Source organism: Lissotriton vulgaris, chromosome 2_1, assembly GCF_964263255.1.
Source record: "Lissotriton vulgaris chromosome 2_1, aLisVul1.2, whole genome shotgun sequence".
NCBI classification, from domain to species: domain Eukaryota; kingdom Metazoa; phylum Chordata; class Amphibia; order Caudata; family Salamandridae; genus Lissotriton; species Lissotriton vulgaris.
The window spans coordinates 623440592-623454991 of NC_141687.1; the positions used below are offsets into that span (position 1 = coordinate 623440592).

Consider the following 14400-nt stretch of genomic DNA (forward strand, 5'->3'; position numbering starts at 1 on the left):
TCGTTCCTTCCAGACCATAGCTGATCGGCATTTAGAAACCACCGAAACGTCCCATACCAATGCTAGCTTGCAAAGCAAAAGAGAAAAAAAACATTTCGAAATACAGGTGGAAAAGCAAACACTGCTGCAGCCGTGGTACTTACCTATGTTTGCCTGAGCAGTCTGAGCTACTGAAGAAGAAAACAACCCCGACTAGTATAACTAAGTGCATACATTTACTCACCAATGGAACTGTGGCACTTGCCCACGTGTGCCAGAGCAGCAGTCACTGCTTAAAAATAGGGCTATGAAGCATGGTACTCGCTCAGGTTTGCTGAACTGAATCAGATGGTGGTTCGCCTCCAGCAGTTTTCATTTGTGTGCCGTGTGGCCGTGTAAGCTGCTACTTAGAGGCACTTGTAAGTTTGCCAAAGAGAATGAGTGGCTGTCAATGGTGCTATCCCCAAGAGTGCTAGCTTGATTCCAGCAGCTGCTCGAAGGAACCCTGTTTCTGACCCCAGATCTGTGCCAGAAATGACTGCATCGATGCTTCATTCCAGGGAGGCACAAGCGACTGCTTCCAAGCCTCAACTGTCAGAAAGGAGTAGGCTTGACAGTGACTGACATGGTCTGCCCAGAGGGGGTCCCCCTTATGAAGACAGCTGCACACTGCAGATGCATCCAGCATACTGTGCTGAAAGCGAAAAGCTGCCTGGCATGACCATGACCAGCACACTCCCCCAGCTAGGGAGGAACACTTAATGATAAGCAGGAGGACAAAACGAGGTCTACCAGGGCCCCAGAAGAAGGGTAGTAGACTTAGTGCTATTACTGCCAAAGACTGGTAACTTGGGGGTGGCGGGGCACAGAAAGCACGGTACTTGCACTACTATCCATACGCAACCTAAAATTGAAAAGGATGGGTGGAAGAGTGGAGGAGGCAGCTTTCTCTGCAGTAGTAGCCTCATGCCCGTAACATGGGTATCAGATGCTTTGGGTTAGTGTCAAGTACTGAGTTTTATAGTGTGATAAAGCACTTCCTTTTATTACGATAATCACTGGGCCACACTATTACATTATTGTCCAGTTGGGTATCCACAGCAGTGTCTTTTGTACAAACAAACCTCCCTGAAAGTCCTGTAACCGCTTGCATTGCTACCACTGAAGTTACCTTTGGTAAAACTCTTCCTAGTGCATACCCTCACAGCAGATGAATTTGCCCAGGCACCAGATTGGATCAGGAAAATTCAAAAGCAGTTCTCCAGTGGGAAGTTGGGTGATACAGTGCAGCTTTGCGTCCATCTTATTCCACTCTGCAAGTGACAAATGGAGCTGCATAAAAGCACCACCTATGCACGCCCACATCACTTTCTTTCATCAACTCATTTGCACAATCAGACCAGGAGCCCAACAGCAAACTGAATAAACCAAATTGGGATATTTTTAAGATTGAAGACACCACACCACAGACCGGGGAGGCAGGAGTGTGGTATGGATCCTGCGGTTAGATAGAGTAAAGTAAACTTGTTCTTCTGATGGATACTTCTAACCGCAGATTTATCACCATGTCAATAGCTACCAAAGCAATACTGCCCAAGATAGCGGGTCTGTGAAAAGGCTTTGGCCTTTGTATCATGCATCGGCAGGAGGTTGTCAACAAATATGCATTGGCAACGACCCTAAATAACGAAATAGACTTTATCAATACAGCAGTCAATCCTGTTTAATATCCTATAGCGTTTCTAGTTAGAACATGTATACTTTCCAGTGCATTGAAAAATGCACAGAGAAACTGAACAGACTTTTTGCACAGAAGACATTTCCTTTTGCGAAGAAAAACCTCAATTGTGTAGCATGATCGTATCACATCAAGGTTTTCACATTCTGCAAGAAGGTTAATCAGATTGACAGTTTCCATATAGGAAAGGGGCTTTTTTTGTTGCTCTGAGTTGCGAACTCTACTGCTAAGAAAGCAGTAAAGAGCCTTATGACTGATACAGGGCCAAACTTCAAGATCATGATCCATTAATTACATTTTTGCACAATCTAAAAAAACGCATTTACACTAGAGCGCGAAAATACGCATCCCGGCTTTTTGGAGCAAAAAACTTTCTAATGGTGATTTTTTTTTAACTCACTTCTATAGATTCAAAATACACTTTTAACCTTTTCTCTTGTTCAGAATTAAAACATTTGGCCAAAACACCCCTTCTAACACTGGAAGCAAGTCTATTTTATTGTTCCAAATAGGAATACATCTCAGTGTTCTTTAAGTGAAAAATTAAGATAAGTATTACAAGCATAGGCCAGTGAGTAAATAGAATAGTCTATCCAAATCTATTCAACTCCTATAGTGCATAGTCCCATCACTGAACACCAATTCATCTAAGGTTACCTTCCAAAATGAGAAGGTGATCTGAAATCCCCTATCCTTCCCTCACCCTTCAGGGGCAGATAATTAAAAGGGAGCAATATGTAGAGATGGGGGCAAGGAAGTCTGCAAGGATTTTATATGACAAGCTTATCAGGGAGGTCCTTTATCTGGCTGACATTATGTGCGAGTAGATTCCTTTTCTACTTTCGTATGCTACGGCTAGATGAGCCAGCATATCATGTAGCTACTAGCATTCAAAAGAATGCTGCCAAGGACATCCTAGATAAAGAGCCGACTAAACACTTAAAAGCATCATCAGCTTCCTGGTTAATGTATGAAAGTCTCAAACAGTCTTACTCTTTGTTTCTAGGGAGGAGCCCGTGTTACTACCATAAGGATGTCTGATAAACAAAGCACTTTAGAAAAAACTAGGTTTACATTGTTGAGATTTAAGTGAAACTCTTACGGGAAATCTCAGTGTTTGTGTGATGGTAGAAGCAGGTCACCCATCCCTATTTGCAACTATGGGTTGTGTGAAGAGAGGGCATAGTACTACATTTGGCCCATAGGAACTAAAGGCCAGGCCTTTGTGAGGTGGAAGAAGTAGATTGTAGCATTGGTCTCCAAGATACAAATTCTGAGGCTAATCCCACCTCATTGTTATATGGCAGGAGAAGCACAAACAACCACCGTAACAATGTACTCAATGACTAACAGACGTACATCATCTTTCATGGGCTCCCGCGGAGGGTTGAACTCTTCATGGTAGGAACGGCCACTTGCAATGTGAAACAATCTAAAAAATAAATCACACAATAAGAAAACAAAAAGGAAGGAGGAGAGAAAATTTAGAGAAGCAAGAAGAAGGAATATGCTACTTACCAGTATGCATCTGTTCTTGGCATGTAGGGCTGCTGACATTCATATCTGTGCATAGATCGCCGCCTAGTGTTGGGTCCGGATGATTGCACCTTGTTGTCCTGGAAGAGTCTTCGAAGTATCACAAGATAATTGGCTCCTCCCCTGGACTACAGTGCGCATGGGCATCCTCTCCATCTTCAGATTGTTTTTCGCCATTGTGGCAGAGATGGAGTATAGTACAGTAAGAAATGCCCATGCAAAATGAGAATGCTACAGCTGTAACAGGCACCGGGGAGGAGGGTGGGCGATATGAATGTCAGCAGCCCTACATGCCAAGAACAGATGCATACTGGTAAGTAGCATATTCCGTTCGAGGCATGTGTGCTGCTGAATTCATATCTGTGCATAGACTGTATAGCAGTATCTCCTCTAGTGGTGGTCACCTGTGCCAGCTGCAGCAGTTTGAAAAAGAGTTTTAAGAACAGCCTGTCCTAGAGCAGCTTGCTGTTTTGGAATGTATGTCTACACAATGTTTTGTGAAAGTGTGTATGGTAGACCATGTGGCTGCTCTACAGATATCCTCAAGAGGAATATTCCCTAGGAAAGCCATGGATGCCCCCATTTTGCACGTGGAGTGTGCTCTTGGGGGGACTGTTAAAGTGCGTTTAGCTTTTTGATAACATATTTGAATGCATTTAACTATCCATCTGGCTATTCCTGACTTTGATATGGGATTTCCTTTATGTTGTGGTGCAAAAGCAACAAACAACGGTTTTGTTTTTCTGAATGCCTTTGTCCTGTCAACATAATATAGCAGAGCTCTCTTTACATCTAGGGTGTGCAGGGCTCTTTCAGCTACTGATCGCGGAAGAACACTGGCAGTTCTATAGATTGGTTGATATGGAAATTGGATATGACTTTTGGCATAAACTTAGGGTTTGTTCTAAGTACTACCCTGTTTGTGTGTACTTGCATAAAGGGTTCTTGGATAGTTAGTGCTTGTAGCTCGCTAACTCTTAAGTGAGGTAATAGCAATAAGGAAAGCCACCTTCCATGTGAGAAATTGTAGTTCACATGAATGTAGGGGTTCAAAAGGAGGCCCCATAAGTCTGGCGAGTACAACGTTTAGATTCCAGACTGGTGAAGGTGTTTTTTTTGGAGGAATTACCCTTTTAAGGCCCTCCATGAACGCTTTGATTGCTGGTATTCTAAACAGTGAAACGTGTTGTCTGTTTTGGAGGTATGCTGCTATAGCAGCTAAGTATAGTCTTATAGAAGAATAAGCTAGGTTGCACCTTTGAAGGTGCAATAGGTGGCATATGATGTTTTGTATAGAAGCATCTAATGGATTGATTTGGTTATTGTTACAGTAAATAACAACTCTTCCATTTAGCTGCATAACATGCCCTAGTAGTTGGCCTTCTTGCCTCCTTAATGATGTTCATGCAGTCTGGAGGTAAGTTAAGGTATCCGAACTCTAAGACCTCAGGAGCCAGATCGCTAGGTTCAATTGATTGGGATCTGGGTGTTTGATTTCTCCATGGCTCTGAGTCAGAAGACTGGGTGTGAGTTTTAGTCTTTGATGAGGCACTACTGAGAGTTCTAGGAACGTTGTGTACCATGGCTGCCTTGCCCATGTTGGAGCAACTAGGATCATTGTGACTGACTGTTGCCGTAGTTTGCGTGCCACCAGCGGAATCAGTGGAGCTGGGGGAAAAGCGTACGCAAATCTGCCTGACCAATTCATCCATATCGCATTGCCCTGTGACAATTGATGTGGGAACCTGGCGGCAAAGTACTGGCATTTTGAGTTTTCTTTTGTGGCAAACAGGTCTATTTCTGGGTGCTCCCATTTTTGAAAGAATGGTTGGAGGACTTGAGGGTGAATCTCCCATTTGTGTAGCTGCTGGCTGGGTCTGCTGAGCAGATCCGCTATATGATTGTCCTTCCCTGGGAGGTGTTCTGTCAGGAGAAAGATGTTTTTTGGAATTGCCCACTTCCATATGCTTTGCGCTAAGTGAGACAGTTGTAGAGAGTGTGTCCCTCCCAGTTTCTGCATGTAGTACATGGCTGTCATGTTGTCTGTCCGGATCAACACAGTCTTGTTGTACAGGTGTTTCTGGAATGCCTTTAGAGCTAGAAATATTGCTAGCAACTCCAAATGGTCGATATGCAATTTTTTCTGTTGGGTTGTCCATAGCCCTTGCACTGTGTATTGGAGTACGTGGGCTCCCCAACCTAACAGTGATGCGTCCGCTGTTATCACTATTTGTGGAACCTGCTCTTGGAACAGTCATCCCTTGGAAAGGTTTTGTGGGTTCCACCACTGCAGTGAGTTGTATGCAGGACTGTTTACCAACACTAGGTCCTTCAATAGTCTCTGAGCTTGGTTCTACTGTTTTGCAAGGCATTCCTGCAGTGGACCCATATGAAGTCGGGCATGAGGGACAGTGAAAATGCAGGAGGCCATCATGCCTATGAGCTGCATGAACACTCGAGCTGACAGGGAGTGTTGTGGTTAGAATTTGCGAATGAGCATTTGCATACTGTGGATATGCCTTTGCCACGGAGGTATTTATGGTAGCTCCTAGATATTGCTGTATGTGGGATGGCTGTAGGTGGGATTTTGGGTAGTTTATTGAAAAGCCTAAGCTGTGTAGCAGCTGAAGTGTTTGAGACATATGGCTTCTGCACTGTTCGTACGATTTTGCTTGAATCAGCCAATCGTCCAGGTATGGATACATGTGAATGTGTTGTCTCCTTAGATGTGCAGCTACTGTCGCTAGGCATTTTGTGAACACTCTCGGAGCTGTGGTCACCCCAAAGGGGAGAACTTTGAATTGATAGTGCTGGTTTTGTATTGTGAACCTGAGATACTTTCTGTGAGAGGGATGTATAGGTATGTGGAAGTATGCATCCTTGAGGTCTAAGGTCGCTAGGAAGTCTCCTTGCTTTAACGAGAGGACTTGCTGTAGAGTGATCATGTGGAAGTGCTCCAAAAGTATATACTGGTTTAGGGGTCTGAGGTCCAGTATTGGACTGAGGGAACCGTTCTTCTTTGGAATGATGAAGTATAGTGAGTATACTCCTGTTCCTTGGTGCTGGAAAGGGACTGGCTCTATGGCCCCCTTTTCCAGCATGCTTTTCACCTCTTGTTGTAACAGGGCGATGTATTCTGTGGACATTGGACGGGCTCTGGGTGGTATGTTGGGTGGAGTAGAAGTCCGTTCCAGACAGTAGCCATACTGGATAATTTGTCTTACCCACCTGTCTGTGGTAATGTTGTTCCAGACAGGTAGGAACTCTTGTATTCTTCCTCCGACTGGTGCGATGTGGTCTGGAGGCAATGTATTGAAGTCGCTGTTTTGTGGCAGTGAAGGCTCTGTTATTGCCTCCACGTCCTCTACCCTTATTGCTATTTCCTCTGTAGCCACCTCGATTGGAACCTTTATTGAAGGTGGACTGGGTATTGGCTTTATATGTCGAGGCACCTTACGACGTGTTGCCTCGTGCAGCTCCTCTGTATAATGAGCGCTGAAAGAAACTTTTATGCTGTTGGAACTGCAGTGCTCCCATTGATTTTGTAGTCTGTGTCTTTTTTCATTTTATCAAGATTATTATCTACTGCTGGGCCAAAGAGGAAGTCTGGATTGACCGGCTGATTAAGAATAGTAGATTGTACCTCGCTTTTAAAGCCTGAGATGCGTGCAGTCTTAGCAAGACACTAGTATTAATGGATCTTGCTGCGGTATCTGCTGCGTCTAATGCACATTTAATGGAAGCATTTGTAATGAGCTTCCCCTCCTGAATAGGAGCATCAGCTTGTTCTTTGAATGGCTCAGGTAAATGTTGCAGTATGCTCTCTAGTCTATCGTAGTGTGCCCTATCATAGCGAGCTAGTAGAGCCTGTTTGTTCGCTATTCGCCGTGAATTGGCTGCCTATGCAGCTACTCTTTTTCCTGAGGCTTCAAGAACTTTTGATTCTTTATCGGGAGGTGGTGCTTCTCCAGTTGTTTGAGAGTTAGCCCTCTTTCGTGCATTAGCTACAACTAGTAAATCAAGTGGTAGTTGACCTCTAATGTATGTAGGGTCAGGCCTATATTTCTTCTCAACCCTAGGGTTGAGAACACGTGCTCTAGCGGTATCCTTAAATATATCAATGGCGTGTTTTAGTACACCCTTTAACATAGGAGTGTTCTAACTGTTCTATCAGAAGAGGCAAATGTATCAAATAGAAAATCCTCCTCTATTGGGTCACTATGCATATCAACATTGTGGTATAGTGCGGCCCTATCCACTAGTAGGTTAAATGCCACTGTATCATCTGTGGGTTATGGCTTAACTGGGTAGGAGGTGTCAGGGACGGGATGTGTATCATATGGAAAGAAAAACCAAAGGAAATGATGGACGGAGCGTTGACAATACAAGCACTCACCCCCAGTCAACTGATCTGGGTTTAATCCATCACAGTTCTTTAGCCCACTGCCACCCCAGTTCCGACATGGCCATATGCAAATCAGTCTGACCCTGTGCCTCATGGGAACAGTCCAGTCCGAACCGCCAAGCCATGCCTTCCCTGGACCGGAAACAAGCTACCGAGGACTGGTTTCTGGCATTTCAACAGTCTTCAGCCCGGCTTGCTTGAATCCAGTGGCAAAGTGAGCAAGGGACTCACGTCTGAGCATACCCTGCCAACTTATGGCGAACAAAGAAAAAGCAAAGGAAATGATGGGCGGAGCGTTGACAATAAAAGCAATCACCCCCAGTCAACTGATCTGGCTTTAATCCATCACCGTTCTTTAGCCCACTCTGCAACCCCAGTTCAGACATGGCCATATGCAAATCAGTCTGACCCTGTGCCTCATGGGAACAGTTCAGCCCGAACTGCCAAGCCAAGCCTATAAGTGTATCATATGGGTCTTGTTGATTGTCCCATGTGTTATCTTCTATGTCTGGGTCCTGTGGATAGTTATAATCCTGTTGAGGATCATCTTCTGCATAATCTACATTATACTCAGAGTGTGTAGGAGAGTAAGGGGCATAAGGCGTGGTACGCATAATAGGAGAGATAGGTTCGAAAGGTCTAAGTGGAGAAGTGGCAGAGTCTTTCTTTTTCTTTAGAGGAATTGGTGAAGAAGGTTCAGTGTCCACTGGTCTCTTCTTTTTGCGGTAAACTGTTACTTTGCCAGTCTCAGGGTCTATGTACAGTTTTGTTTGTTCCTCTTCGATACGATCAGGGTGAAAGAGTTCTTCTTCCACGGTCCTTGGTTTTGGAGTCGGATCCTTGGGTTTTGTGTTTTTTGGATCGACTTGTTTGTGGATCGACAGTTTTTGTAGGTTTGATGGGCTTAGGTGTCTTTTCAGCCTTCTTCGGGTCGAGGCTTGTTTTCGGATCGACCAGACTTTTTGGTCGGACCGGTTTTTTCAGAGGTTTTTTGGTTGTTTGTCCTTTGTCGAATCGATTGGTGTCTTCGATTCGACTGGGTTTTTCGGAGCAGTTGTGCTCGGGTCGATTGGCTTTGGCAGAACCTTCTTCGGTTGGACTGTTTTCGGTTCGTCGACTTTCGGTTCGACCGCCTTTTTAGGTGCGACGTTCAAGTCGACACCCCTTTTAGGGTTGACGGCCTTTCGTTGTATAGGCTTATGTGGTACGTCTAGCTTCGGCTCGGCTGCCTTTAGGTCTGCGACTTTCGGTACAATGACCTTCGGTCCGACAGCCTTCGGATCGACAACCTTTGATTTTTTTGAGAACGTGACTTGGGCCTGGTGTGTCAGAAGGCTTTTTCTTGGTATTCGTAGCCGAGCTTGAATGCGGGGCTATCGAATCAGTGTCTTGATCTTGGCTAAGGCCTGTTGGCGATGCCTCGACTGGAGCCTTTGTTCTCGGTAGAGTGGGTTTAAGGGGCAGTGTACTCACAGTTCGCCCCTGCGGGATCTGTTCGTCTTCCGAATAGTCCTCGACGACCACGATCTCTAGATCAGAGTCTTCTACGTCGACGAGGTCTTGGTAGTCATCGAAAATGTTTTCCGGTTCTGGTGCCGGTCTCTGCATCTCTTGCCTAGCGGCCCGTCGTTTCCGGATCGTCTTTTTGGAACAGAATTGGGCACAGGCCAGGCAATCTTCTCTATGGTCCGGTGACAAGCACTTGTTGCATACTGGATGTCTGTCAGTATGCGGGTACTTGGAATGGCATTGTGGGCAGAATTTAAATGTACTTCGTTCCATTGACGAAAGGCCCAACGGCCCGTGTCGACAACCGGAGAGAAATAGGAAGTTTAATCGAGGCAATAGGCACCGAGCGAAAACAATACCGTCGAGCCCGAAGGCCTTTTGGCCTTTAAAAAAGTTTTGTTTCGATTCCGATCTTGGAGTGTAGGAAAAACATCCGAACCCAATGGCGGAAAAAAACAATCTGAAGATGGAGAGAATGCCCATGCGCACTGTAGTCCAGGGGAGGAGCCACCTATCTCGTGATACTTCGAAGACTCTTGCAGGACAACAAGGTGCAATCATCCGGACCAAACACTAGGCGGCGATCTATGCACAGATATGAATTTAGCAGCCCACATGCCTCCAACACATAAGTCCCATATGGAGTATGACAAAAGATAGGTGGTCCACAAAAGTACACCCTTACCGGCCACAGATCCTCCGGACAAGCAAAGAATCATCCAGCTTGAATTCGACCACAGAATCTAGCTTCTCCTTCCGCTTTTCCAGAAGCTCATCTAGCTGCAGAGAAGACAATGCACGTAAGAACAAGGGAGTAAAGTTCAAATGTCAAATTAATCACTACCTCCAAAGCACCTGGATAACACCAATTCCTGAATCCTTACACTCTTGCCTAAAATTTCAGGACAAAGACTAAGTAAGAGGGCCTTCTCCCTTAAACCATAGAATGGGTTAGCTTTGGCCACACCTGTAGGCCAGGGCAATTTCCCGCATTGAAATCTGCAACAAACAGGGTACAACCGATCTGCTCTAAGGCTTGAATGTGCTTTGGTTCAAGCTGCAAAAAACTAAAGACCACTGTTCCATCTACAAGGACAGAAACCAAGCAAAGCCCACTTATCTCTGAACTCTTTCACAAACCTACAGACCTTACATGACCAAGACCCATCTCAGGCCATTGAGTTACCTCATCCACCATTAATAAACTAAAGAGTAATAAAAAAATTCCAATCCAAGGAAGCCTTATGAACGCAATGTCACACATCAATTTCCTTATTCAGTTTTGAAAGCTTAAAGCAAGCACATGGTCAGACTTTGGTATCTTCCAAGTTTTAATCAAACACTCTAGTCTCTGTACAACTGGTCTAGGGCAAGTTTATTCCCCTCAAAGACGCCTACAGTGAAACTGGTGAGTATTCTGAAGGAGTATTATGCAAAATAACTAGGATGAACTAAGCAATTATTGATACATCCTAATACAAGCTCACATCGCCAAAACACAACCATCCGATCCTGGAGGCGAAACCTCGTCACATCCCTAGTTTTGGAAAAGACAGTAGCATGTTGTTGTGCCTCGAACTGTGTGCATGTATTCATTCGTTCGTTCTTAAGAATAGTTTCAGTTTGGACCACCCACCATCTCAGCCTGCTTGACCGTGCGTGGAAAGCCGTCCAGTAGGAAGCCTTTGCTGCATGGGGGTGTTTCCAGATTCTTCTCAATAAGCTCCACCACCATCTCGTCGCTCACCTGGAAGAGTAGAAAAAGGATAAGAGAAATCTTAAAGCAAATTGAGACTTTCCTATTTCACGGTTCAGCTGAGCTGATCCCAGCACTGAGACAGTGCAGAGATGTGAATACACAAAGTCCTTACCTGCTTTGACAGGACCCATCACACTCTATGCTATTGTCTCTACTTGCGAAAAAACAACACTGGGTGTGGGCTTTCCACAGCAAGGCTAAGCCTCTTTATCACGACCAAACAAAACAACTGCCAGTACTGTGATTACTATTTAGTTTTCAATCATCTACGCGCAAAGAATTAAACTTAGTGCGGAATGGGAATTGAATTTCATGGAATTAATCACTTTTATTTTTACGGAATATTTTTCAAACAATTTGTTGGTTAAAGTTCACCAAATTTCACAAACATAGAGAACACAAGCAATACAAGACATATCTATAAAAATGACATTATCATAAAAAGTTCAACAAAAACAAGACGCAATCATACCTGGTTGATCAACATTTGCATTCAAACATTCACTCTCTCTCTCATCCAAAACAAACATACATACAGACAGACAATGATATTTACAATTTGCAATGTCAATAATTGAAATCATACAATGACAGAGGTAAACACCATAGCAATATTTTCAGAATTGGATGTCTTATTTGAGAATTTTTTGCAATCCTGTGTGATATTCAAAAAGTCTTATGGTGTGAAAACACGGTATACGCGTTTCGAACCCTTAAGGAATCAGGGGTTCTCATCAGGACCTCAAAGCTTGAATGAGGAAGTGCATTGTGAATGAAAAACCGGGCGCGGCACCAATGTGTTTAAAAGGTGTGGTGTGCCTCAGAGATTTTTGTTTGTGGACCAAGTTTTCACTTGGGAAACTACAGAGACTCGAGCGAAGGCAGCGACGCCGGTCACACGAAGGTCCTTCATTGACCCGTGACTCCCACCTTGGCAGAGAACAGATACAGCCCGACTTGGTCCACAAACAAAAATCTCTGAGGCACACCACACCTTTTAAACACATTGGTGCCGCACCCGGTTTTTCATTCACAATGCACTTCCTCATTCAAGCTTTGAGGTCCTGATGAGAACCCCTGATTCCTTAAGGGTTCAAACGCGTAGACCGTGTTTTCACACCATAAGACTGTTTGAATATCACACAGGATTGCAAAAAATTCTCAAATAAGACATCCAATTCTGAAAATATTGCTATGGTGTTTACCTCTGTCATTGTATGATTTCAATTATTGACATTGCAAATTGTAAATATCATTGTCTGTATGTATGTTTGTTTTGGATGAGAGAGAGAGTGAATGTTTGAATGCAAATGTTGATCAACCAGGTATGATTGCGTCTTGTTTTTGTTGAACTTTTTATGATAATGTCATTTTTATAGATATGTCTTGTATTGCTTGTGTTCTCTATGTTTGTGAAATTTGGTGAACTTTAACCAACGAATTGTTTGAAAAATATTCCGTAAAAATAAAAGTGAATAATTCCATGAAATTAAATTCCCATTCCACACTAAGTTTAATTCTTTGCGCGTAGATGATTGAAAACTAAATAGTAATCACAGTACTGGCAGTTGTTTTGTTTGGTCATTGTCTCTACTTGCAGCACCAAGAGGATGCATTTTAAGGCAGCACATCAAAAAGGGCACTTACACAAGCAAGCTTCTGTTCATGGGTGTCTTGTGTATAAAGGGGCACAAATGTGTGTCATTCACAACCCGCAGTGTAATTGTACACAAATGCCCACAAAGTGATATACTTATAGGCTCATGAAGAGGCCAAAAAAATCTAAAACAGCCACAATTCAAGTATTTCATAGGCAATGCACTTAAGATGTAATAGTTTAAAATGCTTCGTAACTGCCAGTTGCCCGTATACTGGTAGAGTCCAGCTGATTTGTGACATAGAATTGGAAGTATGCATGCCACCTATAATAATGCTAGGATTAAAAAGCATTAGCAATGCACACCAGTTTCGCCTATGGGTGAGCTATTGGCGTTGGCAATCGGATGTGGAATAATTGGCGATTGCCACTTAGTAGCGCTTTTTTTCCTTCTGTCAGCTGGGAGGGGGAAAATAAAATAGACGAGGTGGTGGGGGGGGACAGGATATGGGCATGGATAAGAAACAGGACGGATGGATGGGGTATAACAAATTAATAGTGCAGCATTAGTGCAGTCCTTAAACATTAAAAGGTTAGAATTTCACAACAAGAACCATAAAATTAAGCATAAAACTCAATTATTTTACATAATTGTAGATGTAGATGTGCACAACTCCATTATAATGTCCAACAGCAAAAAAATCCATTAATTCAGCCCATGAGCAGAATAAATTTAAATATAAACCAACAGACAGATCAACATTTTTATGAAAGCATGATCACAGTAATAATTTTAGACTCCAAAAGATGAATAGATGTAGGAAGAGTTTTTCTTTTACAGTTGTATATAGCGCAAACTCGATCCGAAGGTACTGGAGTATTTTTTTAGGCATGGGATATTTAGTAATTTGTACAGAATTACAGGATTCAAACCCAGTTCCAAAGTCAGCAGCTCTGGTCGTTATGCTACATCCTCCCAATCTGCGCCAAACTCAAATATTCAGACTTAAAAAGTCCACCTCGCTTAGTGATACAAAAGGGGGTGGTGATGGACGGAGCATCTGAATCAATCAAACACTCGCACCCAGTCAAAAGATCTGGGGTTAATCCATCACCGTTCTTTAGCCCACTCTGCCACCCCAGTTCAGACATGGCTATATGCAAATCAGTCTGACCCTGTGCCTCATGGGAACAATCCAGCCCGAACTGCCAAGCCATGTCTTCCCTGGACCGGAAACAAGCTTCCGAGGACCGGTTTCTGGCATTCCAGCCTTCTTCAGCCCGGCTTGCTTGAATCCAGTGGCAAAGTGAGCAAGGGACTCACGTCTGAGCATCCCCTGCCACACTTATGGCGGCCAAAAGCGGTACACCTCGCTTAGTGAATCGTATAACTCCTTCCTCTGGAGCCTTGTACAGACAAACAGCAATGTTCAAAGTACCTGTACTGGCCTTCGTGCATTTGATGGCTAATGCCCTCCGTTTGTGTCAAGGCGTTGGCATATGCATTTCCGATCTACAATGTACCCAATCAGTGAATTATTTTCAGTTCACAATGGAATCCTTTGCACGATATGCAAACATAAAAACTTAATATTTAAATAAAAAAGAAAATGAAAAACGGAGGAGGCATTTGGCTCAAAACAGGGCAAAGTAAAGTTCATCAACACCTGTGACAAATGAAAAGGCAACTTGACAAAAGTGGTAAAATGGTGAAACCTGTGTCCAATAATTTTTCGAATGCCTAACAAATAGTATGTCAAAGCAGAGAGAGGCGAGTGTGGGGAGGATCAGGTGAAATTTAACAGGCAGAAATCCAAACTTCATGGTGAGGCGTGATACTTCACGGCAACATGAGAACTGTGGTGAATGCATCTGAA

General features: G+C 43.7%; 1 protein-coding gene across 2 annotated transcripts in view; it reads right to left on the minus strand.

Moving 5' to 3' along the window:
• The window catches only part of AK2 (adenylate kinase 2), a 98548-nt gene that overhangs the window by 14207 nt on the left and 69941 nt on the right, over positions 1-14400 (minus strand). For both annotated transcript variants that reach the window (XM_086955736.1, XM_086955735.1), the window contains exons 3-5: positions 10804-10914; positions 9853-9947; positions 3077-3149 (exon numbers count right to left, since the gene is read on the minus strand). In XM_086955736.1, coding sequence (XP_086811862.1) covers positions 3077-3149; positions 9853-9947; positions 10804-10914 — 279 coding nt within the window. The remainder of the gene's footprint in view (positions 1-3076; positions 3150-9852; positions 9948-10803; positions 10915-14400) is intronic.